The sequence below is a fragment of the Poeciliopsis prolifica genome, unplaced genomic scaffold (assembly GCF_027474105.1).
Source record: "Poeciliopsis prolifica strain line A6 unplaced genomic scaffold, Auburn_PproV2 SCAFFOLD090, whole genome shotgun sequence".
Classification (NCBI taxonomy): Eukaryota; Metazoa; Chordata; class Actinopteri; order Cyprinodontiformes; family Poeciliidae; genus Poeciliopsis; species Poeciliopsis prolifica.
The window spans coordinates 805,939-818,996 of record NW_026562465.1 but is presented as its reverse complement, the minus strand read 5'-3'; the positions used below and the strand labels follow the sequence as shown (position 1 = coordinate 818,996).

The following is a 13,058-nucleotide window of genomic DNA, read 5'->3' as shown; positions in this document are numbered from 1 at the left end:
TGTTCTCAAAACTGCAGTTTCTCAGTACTTCTATGCTGTTTCAAAGATTATAAAGCTAAAAGTTGAATATTTTGCTGAAAAATACACATTGGTGCCTTTTTCACTCATCTCACTGAGATAAAGCATTTTTGGTCTCTGACAGTCTTTTTTTTTTTTATAAAACACAGTTCATGCTTCAAACCACAGAACCTACTGCTTAGCATTTCTTTGCTGTTTCAAAGACCATTGTCCTACTTGTTGCCTTGTCTCCCGCAACTATTTGGAGCTGCTATGCATGATTAATACTAACCTGGAATGTGCTGTTTTAAGTCCGTCACCAAAACTTCTACAGCACTGCAAAGTACGCTGCCATTGAGCTTTAAAAGATCTGTTTACATATGCATGGGTCACCATTAGCTCAGCTTCTCGACCACAATATTTTTCACGTGCACAGTCCAAAATACATCCATCGAGGCTCTCGCCGGATCTTTTGCTTTGACAGACCTAACTCCAATAAATATACCTGGCTACTGAGGAACAAAATGAAGCACAGTGTATTTGCCCTCCAGGCTCAGTCAGCTAACCTGGTCATCATCAGTCACATCAATCTGTTGGTACGTGCTGACCCTTGGTGTTTTTGGTGATGCTGGGCATTTGACGTTAGAATGAAATATTCTAATTTTCCTTGGGACAGATTATAAAATTAACACATCAGGACAGAAAATTCAAATCCAAAACACCACACACAGTCCACAGAAGATTAAAAATAAAATGAAAATATCCTTTACATTAGCAAAGAGAAAACACAAGAAATTTTATTCTCCAACTAATTTCCCTCATTTTTTAAAGCAGACATAATAAGCATGAATATGAAATTCTACTTCTCAATGAAAAGTCTGAAATTTGTGTTAAATTATAAAATAAAAGCATAGAGCAGTTGCCAGGCAACATTTTCACAGAGGCAGTTTAGCCAGGAGACCCACAATAAGTTGCAGCAGTACAATAGAATTAATGCCAGTCAGTTTTTGTCTTAAGGAGTAGAGAAAGTACATTAGGCAAGAATTTACTCTCACTGTTTAACTCAAGGTTACCCAACCAATAAAGTGCTTTCAAAAGATGATCTTCTCTTTATTATAGTCCACTTTATCTATAGAAGCTTATAAATCCCTCCAGGAAAGGTTATACATAGGAAAGAAAAGACAAATTATTAAAAAGGCTCTAAGGAGACACAAGCTCTTCTCTTTCTCCACAACTTTGCTTCTTCTTTCTGGTTTGATTTTTATTTCTTGAAAGGTGTCAGTCTCCCAATGTTATGCCAGAAGGTGGTTTTGCGCTTGGGCTCAGCCAGCATGAAGACCTGCTGCTGGGGCAGAGTAGTGGGTAAGGATGGATGTTTCTGACGCAGGAGGAAGTCGCAGTATGGCCTGGTCACTGCTGACAAGGAAATCAACACATAACAATGTGTGGCTCTTATGTGGGACAAAAATGCTTCTGATACTGACAGCATACTTCAACTATAACAATTTAGTTATATATATGGGGAGAAACAATGAGTATCACCTTCTCAAAGAACTTTCAATAAAAAACAATTCAAGTGTTATCTAATTTGCAATGATTTAGAGAAAGCAGACTCCCCCATTTGAACATTGCCAATTGGATGTTAGGCTCTTGGGTTGTGTTGGTGTTTTGATTACTTCATTCTAATTTTGTTAATATTGCGTTAATTAGTTTTTATTATTATTTTGGCTTGCTCGGTCTTGTTTTGTTTTTGTTCAGTCCTTTCTTATTGTGTCTAGTTATCCTTAGTTATTCTAGTTTAATTATGTTTCTTATGTTAAGTTATGCTTTACTGTTACATTCATTTTCTAGTTCCCTGGGTGATCTCTCCTCACCTCTGAGCCATTTTCTCTCTTCATCCCTCTCCTCATTCTGTCTTCTAGTCTCTCCCCTCATGTCTGCAATCGTTTTGCCAATCACCCCAGGTCTTTTGTCCCAGTACACTCAGACGTCGCCCGGCCAAACAAGGTCTGCATCAGGTGTTGGGGAACCAGAGCACCTTGATGACAAATGGGCTACTGGAACAAGACGGAAATGGGCGAGAGATGAAAATGTGGATCTGTTGGAATGCTACTACTCAAGTAACCCTAGTGAGAGAGGTTACATGCAAGACTGGGGAAGGAATGGTTACTTCGACATCCCAGTCAACACTAAGCGCTAAACAACTAGTAGCTCAGTGTTCCAACATCCGCAAACGGCAACTGCTATCACAACTTGAGATTGACGAGATACAACACAATGCTACGGCAAAAGGGAGGAACCCGGATGTCAGAACTGTGGGGACTTAACTACAAGTCCCCACCCAGTGAGGGGATACACGGCCCCAATGAGCGAAACAGAGCTGAACGAGACAGCTGCTGACCTGAGAGAGAGAATCATGACCGGAATGTCAGCACCAGGGCCTGACATGATCCATGCCTACTGGCTAAAGAAACTCACTGCCCTCCATGAGCGACTAGCAGCCCAAATGAACCAGCTGCTACAAAGTGGGACTCACCCTGAATGGTTAACTGAATGGCGGACAATCCTAATCCAGAAGGATCCATCAAAGGGTCCAGTCCCACCCAACTACCGACCAATAACCTGCCTCTCCACAACCTGGAAGCTCATGTCAGGCATCATAGCGGCCAAGATAAGCAAACACATGGATAAACACATGAGCACGGCACAGAAGGGTATCGGTGTAAATACCAGAGGAGCCAAACACCAACTCCTCGTAGACCGCACAGTTGCCCGAGACTGCAAAACCCGACACACCAACCTGTGCATGGCTTGGATCGATTACAAGAAAGCCTATGACTCAATGCCGCATACTTGGATCATTGAATGCCTACAGATGTATAACATCAACAGGATTCTGAGAGCCTTCATTGCAAACTCGATGAGGCTGTGGAAAACCACCTTTGAAGCCAACTGCAAACCACTTGCACAAGTGTCCATCAAATGTGGCATATACCAAGGAGATGCTCTGTCCCCGCTACTGTTCTGCATAGGCCTGAACCCCCTCAGCCAAATTATCAACAAGACTGGCTACGGATACCGACTCAAAAATGGGGCCAACATCAGTCACCTCCTCTACATGGATGACATCAAGCTGTATGCCAAGAGTGAGCGAGACATCGACTCACTGATCCACACCACCAGGATCTACAGCACTGACATTGGGATGTCATTCGGACTAGAGAAGTGTGGTCGGCTGATCACAAAGAGGGGAAAGGTGATCCGCACAGAAGGAGTCTCACTCCCACAAGGAACAATAGCAGACATAGAGGACAGCTACAAGTACCTAGGTATACCACAAGCAAATGGCAACCTCGATGAGGCCACAAGGAAAGGAGCCACAGCTAAATACCTCCAACGAATAAGGCAAGTCCTGAGAAGCCAGCTCAATGGCAAGAACAAAATCTGTGCGATCAACAGCTATGCCCTGCCAGTAATCAGATACCCTGCTGGAATAATTAGCTGGCCAAAGGAGGAGATAAAAGCCACAGATATTAAGACTAGAAAGCTACTAACCATGCATGGAGGGTTCCATCCCAAATCCAGCACCCTGAGATTGTACATGAGCCGCAAGGAAGGAGGCAGAGGACTGAGAACCACTGTCCAGGACGAAACAACTAAGATCCATAAATACATCAGGGACAACGCCTCCACAGACAATGTGCTCAGTGAATGTCTCAGACAACAGGGAACGGAGGTTGAGGTGCCAGAGATACCATCATGGGAGGACAAGCCCCTACATGGGATGTACCACCAGCAAATAACTGAAGTGGCTGATATCAGTAAATCCTATCAATGGCTGAAAAAAGCTGGACTCAAGGACAGCACAGAGGCCCTCATCCTGGCCGCCCAGGAACAGGCCCTAAACACCAGAGCAATAGAGGCCCAGATCTACCACACCAGACAAGACCCAAGGTGTAGGTTGTGCAAGGAGGCCCCTGAGACAGTCCAGAACATCACAGCAGGGTGCAAGATACTGGCAGGGAAAGCGTACATGGAGCGACATAACCAAGTGGCAGGCATTGTGTACAGAAACATCTGTGCAGAATATGGACTGGAAACCCCGAGATCAAAGTGGGAAACTCCCCCAAAGGTGGTGGAGAACGCCAGAGCTAAGATCCTGTGGGACTTCCAGATCCAGAGAGACAAAATGGTAATGGCGAACCAACCAGACATTGTCGTAGTGGATAAACATCAGAGGAAAGCCGTTGTGGTAGATGTAGCAATACCAAGCGACTGCAACATCAGGAAAAAGGAGAAACTGGAGAAATACCAGGGCCTCAGGGAAGAACTGGAGAGGGCCTGGAAGGTGAAGACCACAGTGGTGCCTGTGGTCATCGGGGCCCTCGGGGCAGTAACCCGGGTGGTTCTTATCCTCTGAGCTCGGGTCCTCTACCAGAGGCCTGGGAGCTTGAGGGTTCTGCGCAGTATCTTGGCTGTGCCAAGGACTGCACATTTCTGGACTGAGATGTCTGATGTTGTTCCTGGGATCTGTTGTAGCCACTGCTCCAGTTTGGGGGTTACTGCCCCGAGGGCCCCGATGACCACAGGCACCACTGTGGTCTTCACCTTCCAGGCCCTCTCCAGTTCTTCCCTGAGGCCCTGGTATTTCTCCAGTTTCTCTTGCTCCTTTTTCCTGATGTTGCAATCGCTTGGTATTGCTACATCAACCACAACGGCTTTCCTCTGATGTTTATCCACTACGGCAATGTCTGGTTGGTTCGCCATTACCATTTTGTCTGTCTGGATCTGGAAGTCCCACAGGATCTTAGCTCTGGCGTTCTCCACCACCTTTGGGGTGTTTCCCACTTTGATCTCGGGTTTCCAGTCCATATTCTGCACAGATGTTTCTGTACACTATGCCTGCCACTTGGTTATGTCGCTCCATGTATGCTTTCCCTGCCAGTATCTTGCACCCTGCTATGATGTGCTGGACTGTCTCAGGGGCCTCCTTGCACAACCTACACCTTGGGTCTTGTCTGGGCCTCTATTGCTCTGGTGTTTAGGGCCTGTTCCTGGGCGACCAGGATGAGGGCCTCTGTGCTGTCCTTGAGTCCAGCTTTTTCCAGCCATTGGTAGGATTTACTGATATCAGCCACTTGGGTTATTTGCTGGTGGTACATCCCATGTAGGGGCTTGTCCTCCCATGATGGTATCTCTGGCACCTCAACCTCCGTTCCCTGTTGTCTGAGACATTCACTGAGCACATTGTCTGTTGAGGCTTTGTCCCTGATATATTTATGGATCTTAGTTGTTTCGTCCTGGACAGTGGTTCTCACACTCACTAGTCCTCTGCCTCCGTCCTTGCGGCTCGTGTACAGTCTCAGGGTGCTGGATTTGGGATGGAACCCTCCATGCATGGTTAGTAGCTTTCTAGTCTTAATATCTGTGACTTTTATCTCCTCCTTTGGCCAGCTAATTATTCCAGCAGGGTATCTGATTACTGGCAGGGCATAGCTGTTTATCGCACTGATTTTGTTCTTGCCATTGAGCTGGCTTCTCAGGACTTGCCTTATTCGTTGGAGGTATTTAGCTGTGGCTCCTTTCCTTGTGGCCTCATCGAGGTTGCCATTTGCTTGTGGTATACCTAGGTACTTGTAACTGTCCTCTATGTCTGCTATTGTTCCTTGTGGGAGTGAGACTCCTTCTGTGCGGATCACCTTCCCCCTCTTTGTGATCAGCCGACCACACTTCTCTAGTCCGAATGACATCCCAATGTCAGTGCTGTAGATCCTTGTGGTGTGGATCAGTGAGTCGATGTCTCGCTCACTCTTGGCATACAGCTTGATGTCATCCATGTAGAGGAGGTGACTGATGTTGGCCCCATTTTTGAGTCGGTATCCGTAGCCAGTCTTGTTGATAATTTGGCTGAGGGGGTTCAGGCCTATGCAGAACAGTAGCGGGGACAGAGCATCTCCTTGGTATATGCCACATTTGATGGACACTTGTGCAAGTGGTTTGCAGTTGGCTTCAAGGGTGGTTTTCCACAGCTTCATCGAGTTTGCAATGAAGGCTCTCAGAATCCTGTTGATGTTATACATCTCTAGGCATTCAATGATCCAAGTATGCGGCATTGAGTCATAGGTTTTCTTGTAATCGATCCAAGCCATGCACAGGTTGGTGTGTCGGGTTTTGCAGTCTCGGGCAACTGTGCGGTCTACGAGGAGTTGGTGTTTGGCTCCTCTGGTATTTACACCGATACCCTTCTGTGCCGTGCTCATGTGTTTATCCATGTGTTGCTTATCTTGGCCGCTATGATGCCTGACATGAGCTTCCAGGTTGTGGAGAGGCAGGTTATTGGTCGGTAGTTGGGTGGGACTGGACCCTTTGATGGATCCTTCTGGATTAGGATTGTCCGCCATTCAGTTAACCATTCAGGGTGAGTCCCACTTTGTAGCAGCTGGTTCATTTGGGCTGCCAGTCGCTCATGGAGAGCAGTGAGTTTCTTTAGCCAGTAGGCATGGATCATGTCAGGCCCTGGTGCTGTCCAGTTTTTCATGCCTGAGACTCTTTCTTGAACATCTGTCGCAGTGATGGTTACCGGGGCTTGCTCAGGGAGGTTGCTGTGGTCCTCTCGTAGAGAGATCAGCCACTGTGCATTGCTGTTGTGGGACGCCTCCCTTTCCCATATGCCTTTCCAGTATTGTTCAGTCTCCAGCCTTGGTGGGTCTGCTCTGTTGTTATTACCCTGCCATTGAGAGTACACCTTAGCTGGTTGAGTGGAGAAGAGACGGTTAATCCTTCTGGATTCATTCTCCCTTGTGTATCTCTTTAGGCGGCTGGACAAGGCTTGGAGCCTCTGTTTGGCAGTTTCAAGTGCTTCAGGTATGGGCATCTGACTGTACTTTCTGGGTACTGGTCTTTTCATTGTACCCTTGTGGAGCTCTGACAGTTGGCTCACTTCCCTCCTTGTTACATTGATTTTAGCCTCTAACCGTCTTTTCCATGGTGGGTATTGGGTCTCATGGTTGCTCTTATAGCCAAGTATCTCAAGGATCACTGATGCTGAGTTGTAGATCAGCTCATTGGTTTCTGTTATGGTGTTGGTAGGGATCGTTCTCAATGCTGCATTCACATTCTCAATGAGACTTTCTGATGGTACTTCACTCAGCCGTTGTAATTGGCGCCGAGGAGGCCTGGTTGTCATTCGGGTCATGATTCTCTCTCTCAGGTCAGCAGCTGTCTCGTTCAGCTCTGATTCGCTCATTGGGGCCGTGTATCCCCTCACTGGGTGGGGACTTGTAGTTAAGTCCCCACAGTCCTGACATCCGGGTTCCTCCCTTTTGCCGTAGCATTTGTGTTGTATCTCGTCAATCTCAAGTTGTGATAGCAGTTGCCGTTTGCGGATGTTGGAACACTGAGCTACTAGTTGTTTAGCACTTAGTGTTGACTGGGGATGTCGAAGTAACCATTCCTTCCCCAGTCTTTGCATGTAACCTCTCTCACTAGGGTTACTTGAGTAGTAGCATTCCAACAGATCCACATTTTCATCTCTCGCCCATTTCCGTCTTGTTCCAGTAGCCCATTTGTCATCAAGGTGCTCTGGTTCCCCAACACCTGACGCAGACCTTGTTTGGCCGGGCGACGTCTGAGCCGGCATGTTACGCAACTTAGTATCTCTCATGGTATGAGGTAGGCAGTAGCTTGAAGGGTCTTGCCTAAGGACCCATATATATATATATATATATATATATATATATATATATATATATATATATATATATCGGGTCACTACCAGAGGCCTGGGACCCTCAAGCTCCCAGGCCTCTGGTAGAGGACCCGAGCTCAGAGGATAAGAACCACCCGCGGTGTGTGAGAAGGGAATTTATATATATATATATATATATATATATATATATATATATATATATATATATATATATATATATATATATATATATATATATATATATATGAGCTCGGGTCCTCTACCAGATGCCTGGGAGCTTGAGGGTCCTGCAGTATCTTGGCTGTGCCAAGAACTGCACGTTTCTGGACTGAGATGTCTGATGTTGTTCCTGGGATCTGTTGTAGCCATTGATCCAGTTTGGGGGTTACTGCCCCGAGGGCCCCGATGACCACAGGCACCACTGTGGTCTTCACCTTCCAGGCCCTCTCCAGTTCCTCCCTGAGGCCCTGGTATTTCTCCAGTTTCTCCTTTTTCCTGATGTTGCAGTCGCTTGGTATTGCTACATCTACCACAACGGTTTCTGAACACAAACCGTGCAGACTTTTACACAAGTCAGTGCTCTAAAGCAGTATTTAGAAAAACCATCTATGACAAAGGTACTTTATTCCTCCAGGTTATGTTTCTGATGTTAGAATGATTTACTGGATCACTGTCCTCTTTGTCACCTTCTCTCTCCCTCTCCTCAGTGTGCCTTCTCCTTTTTCCACTTGCACCTGCATTCTGCATTCAGTTACCTCATGAGGCCAGTTTTGTTCAGCATTCAGCTTCCTCAGGTTGAAAGTTTCTTATTTTCAGTCACTACTCGCTGGATCCTTCATCTACTCCCATTACTTCCCGTGCCCCCTTCACAGTTTTTCTTTCCATGGAATTTTGTGTTTTTGTTATGGCTCCCTTTGATTTTTGCATGTTTTTTTCTCCATGTTCTTTTATTAAATCTTAAAATTCACTGGTCACTGCTCTCTCATGCATTTAGGTCCTACAACAAACATCTACACATCATGACAACTGAATAGTACATGAGAATTAAGGATCAGCGTGTACCTTCTACAACTGTGTTACAGATTGTTAACAGGACTGATCATAACTGTTTGGCTCAAAAAAGGGGAGTAGAAACATAAGTCAGCATCAAAAGTTTTAAAAATGAAGGAGACGCTGCTCCACGTGCTCTATTATGCCAGTACTTATAAGAAACACTCCACATGTCAGAATGTGTCAGAATAGCAAAGATTTTTCTCTTCACTCGGCTTTTTACTCAGTGCTACATAAAAGGCAGTACTGAGTAACTACTAACACAATGTGTCCAGTTGTAGTTTTTGGGGGGATTTTAAAAAGTGAAATCAAATGAAAACTAATAGTGTGTTAAAACTCCTAAATACATACCTTTAGATTTCCCAGCTGGGTGGCTTTTGAAGGCATTCAGCATAGCTTGTTTCTTCTGGACTTCAGAAAGAGAGAAGCCTTAAAAGAAAAAAAAGGTTCCTGTAAGAAATAAAATGTCTATGCTGAAGAACATATTTCTCACAGCCGTCTACATTCTAATTAACCATGAAAAATAGTTTCACACATTGTTTTATTGTGTTATTTTTTATCGTATTAGATCAAGCTGACAGAATCGTACCATAACAATCCAAAGACAACTGGTCATCACTTTTTACAGCAGACATTTAAAACAAGAATAAAAAGTGGCTAATGATTCTATAATAAATGCATTTAATTCAATAGTGGCAATAATGAGAATAGTGAAGTAGAAGGAAAATGATGCCTAGTTTAAAAATCTTTGTCTCAGTATAAATGCACCTGTTCTGTTTCTCAGAAGTTTGTTGGAGAACATCCATCATCAAGAAACTCAGAAGTTTCTGCAGAAGTTTAAAGCAGGGTTAAGTTCTACAACAACAACTTCACACTCTTCCAAGGTTTGAACATTTGAAAGAGCTGTGTTTTCCTTCAACTTCACAATTCCACTTTACTTTGTGTTGTTTTATACATGAACCACCAATTTAAAATTTCTTAAACAACATAAGCATTGAGATAAACTATCAAACCTGTTTCACGATCATTATGGACCTGCTTCCTCTCTTCAGCAAAAGCTCGAAGCCAACGTTGTTTCTGTTCTGGTTTTTTGGTACACAGAAGGTGGACTTCATTGCCACTTCTTGCCCAAAGCTTTAGTGCATTCTTTATGGTAATATTAAAATCTTTTTCTTTGCCATCTTCCAAATCTGACACCTCCATTAAATCCATATTCATGCGCCCCTTGTAGTACAGTATGTCCCTACGAAGAAGATCCTACAATGACAGCAAAATGTTTAGCAAACAATAGTTAGAAATTGGAATGTTATACAGCTCTGGAAAAAATTAAGAGACGACTTAAGATTATCAGTTTTTCTGATATTCGTTTTCATAGATACATGTTTGAGTAAAATGAACAATGTCCTTTTATTCTATGAACTACTGACATGTCTCTGAAATTCCAAGCAAAAAGTTTAGATTTATTTGCAGAAAGTAATAAAATAATAAAAAAATGATGCAGTGCTTTGAGACCTAAATAATGCAAATTAAACAATTTCATATTCATTTAGAAACAATAATACAAATGTTTTAAGAGTTAAGAAATCAATATTTGGTGGAATAACCATGAGGTTTTGATTGGGGTTCAGTGCAGTGGTCTCTTCATTTTTTCCAGAGCTGTATGTTTGTTTCTCTTCATCAAAGCCCCACACCTAGTTTGGCCTTCTGTTCAGCAGCGATACCTTTCAAGAGGGGGGAATTGCCTGAGCCACTGTAACTTCATGTTTTCTTTCAACAACTTCAGTTGCTTTGGCCTGACTTTCAATATAATAATCCTGTCTCCATAGTAGACAAAGTAATTGAATGAAATATTGTTGTGAATAGAGTGGTACATAACTGCTGTCTACCACTCTATTGATTTGAAAACTGCCTCAGAACTTGCCTCCTAAATACACCAATAAAGAAGTTGCTGTTATTAGTTCTTGGTTGATTGCTGAACATAGAAAGTACACCTGGATCAGTGTGTATCCTTAATATTCTCAAACCCTAGTTGGTTGTGGCAGATGGTCACTCACACATAAATAAAACAGAATATGATGATTTGCAAATACTTTTCAACCTATATTCAACTCCATAAACTAAAAAGACAAGATATGCAAGAGATAAACTTAAAGTTTTTTTGCAGCACATACCAAAGAAGTTGGGACAGGGAGTTGCTTATCATTGTTTAACACCATTTTCCTGCTGTTAAACAAGAAAAAACAACATGAGATAAGAGTTTACGAAACACTTATCTCAGTAGGTAGAATTCTTTCCCATTCTTAATTGATGTACAACTTCAGTTGCTCAACAGTCCAGGGTTTCCATTGTCATAATTTGCACTTCATAATGCACCACACAATTTCAATGGGAGACGGACCTGGACTTTCATGAAGGCATTCTAGCATCTTCACTTTTTTACTGTGAAACCAGGATGCTGCACTAGGGTGCAATTAACCTATTCACCTGTGGAATATTCCAAACAAATATGTTTTTAGGATTGCTAAACTTTCTTTTTTTTGCCATGTCCTAACTTTTTGTGTTTCAGGCACAGGCATTCACAAATGAGTGAATATTTGCAAAAACAAAAAAAATAAATGAATACGTTTATCCACTTGAACATGAAATATTTTTTCTTTGTAGTACATTTCAATAAAATATAGGTTGAAAAGCATTTGCAAATCATCACATTTATGTTTTCCGCAATGTCTCAACTTCTTTGGAATTGAAATTGTAGTTGCTCAGCCATGACAATTGAATAAATAAAGCTGTCTATGAACTCCTGATCTAATTTTAAGGCCAACCTTATACTGACTCTGAATAAGATTGGTGCATCATGTGCTTTATTAACTGCTTACCCTACTTTGTGATTTAATGTGGCAGTAATGTAATGCAATGAGTTGTTGTCCTGCCTGGTTACTTCTACTTTATTATGATACCATACTTTTGACTTGAATAGTTGACTTCTCCAAAGTCATTGAGAACATTTTGCATCTGGTGGCATGGTACCATAGGAAAATAAATTTTGTTGAGCTCCTGGGAGCAAAAATTATATTTAGATGCTTTGATACTGGATTTTATACATACGAGGCCAAGAAAGCGATTTACCTAATTTATTAATCATATGTTAAGAATAAGTAAATTACAAAAGTACCTTCTTGCAATAAACCATCTGATGGTCGAAGAGAAAAAACATTCTCTGCTGGCTCTTAGTTTGTGGCTGGGAAAGTTTAGTTATCTCCCCAGAAAAGATAAGTTCAGAGCTTCTGACCAGAACATCTTCGCCCTGCATGGATCAGAACAGACTTACATGGCTGCGACTTGCTTCTCATTCCTGTCAAGGAACAATTTACAGGATCATACAACAGATTTCAGAACAATCCATCACTTCAAACCTCCCAGTCTTCTATGGAACTCTGCCACTGGGCAATTTTGTCAATGTTCTCAAGACGCCGTTTCCTCTCATTGATCATCCTGGCAACATTTTTCATGGCATTTAAGGCTGCCTCCACATCCTTGTAGTCCCTAAAAATCCAAGAAGAAAGGTGAGGTTAATGAAAAGTATGTTTAATATCTACTTAAAGATAATTATTTTTGAAGATTCATCAGAATAACATTGAATAATGACCATAGAGGGTTTCCCCCAGAAAACTTGGTGAAACCAGGGACTCATAGACAGTCCGTCATATAGGTTAAAAGCCGTGAATAGTTCAAAATGTATTTAAAATTTAAATAAGTTGGTAAGTTTACTTTGTGGGACTGTAAAAATAAATCTTCATAGTTTGATTATTGTGTTGTCATGACTTCAGTGCTATGAGTTATATCTTTGTGTTTAAGCTTGGTTTGTTCACAAATATGTCAGTAAAATTAAAAAATAATTATCGGTCATGTTGTACGTTTGTTAAATGGATCCAATTACTGTGCGCCAAGTTTGCATCACTGCTACAAGTTTGACAGGGAAAAAAAGCCAGGTGGCTTGCCAGGATAATTATACATTGTGGCAGGGGTCTTAAACTGCAGTCCTTGAGAGCCAATGTTCTTCAACTTTTCGATGTGTCCCTTTGTCTATACACTTGAATTAAATTGCGAAATTGCCTGACTAGCACGCAGCCAAGCTCTACTGGGCTCTGCAAATGAGCTACAATTGTAACCAGGTGTGTTGAACCACAGACACATCTAAAAGTTGCAGGAGATTGATCCGTGAGGACTGAAGTTTGAAACCACTGCACTGGGGAGAAACCTTGCAAACTATATTTCATATTAATGCACTTCAATTTTCTAGTTC

The 13,058-nt window shown here is 42.5% G+C and overlaps 1 protein-coding gene across 6 annotated transcripts in view; it reads right to left on the bottom strand.

Moving 5' to 3' along the window:
• Positions 1-739: 739 nt before the first annotated feature.
• arhgef4 (Rho guanine nucleotide exchange factor (GEF) 4) overlaps positions 740-13,058 on the bottom strand; it is a 50,519-nt gene continuing 38,200 nt past the window's right edge. For 5 of the 6 annotated variants that reach the window (XM_055022761.1, XM_055022763.1, XM_055022766.1 and 2 more), the window contains 5 exons: positions 12,169-12,298; positions 11,928-12,059; positions 9,769-10,012; positions 9,107-9,184; positions 740-1,413 (listed from right to left, as the gene is read on the bottom strand). In XM_055022761.1, coding sequence (XP_054878736.1) covers positions 1,259-1,413; positions 9,107-9,184; positions 9,769-10,012; positions 11,928-12,059; positions 12,169-12,298 — 739 coding nt within the window. In that variant the 3' untranslated portion in view covers positions 740-1,258. The remainder of the gene's footprint in view (positions 1,414-9,106; positions 9,185-9,768; positions 10,013-11,927; positions 12,060-12,168; positions 12,299-13,058) is intronic. The other variant, XM_055022762.1, reaches the window with a different exon arrangement.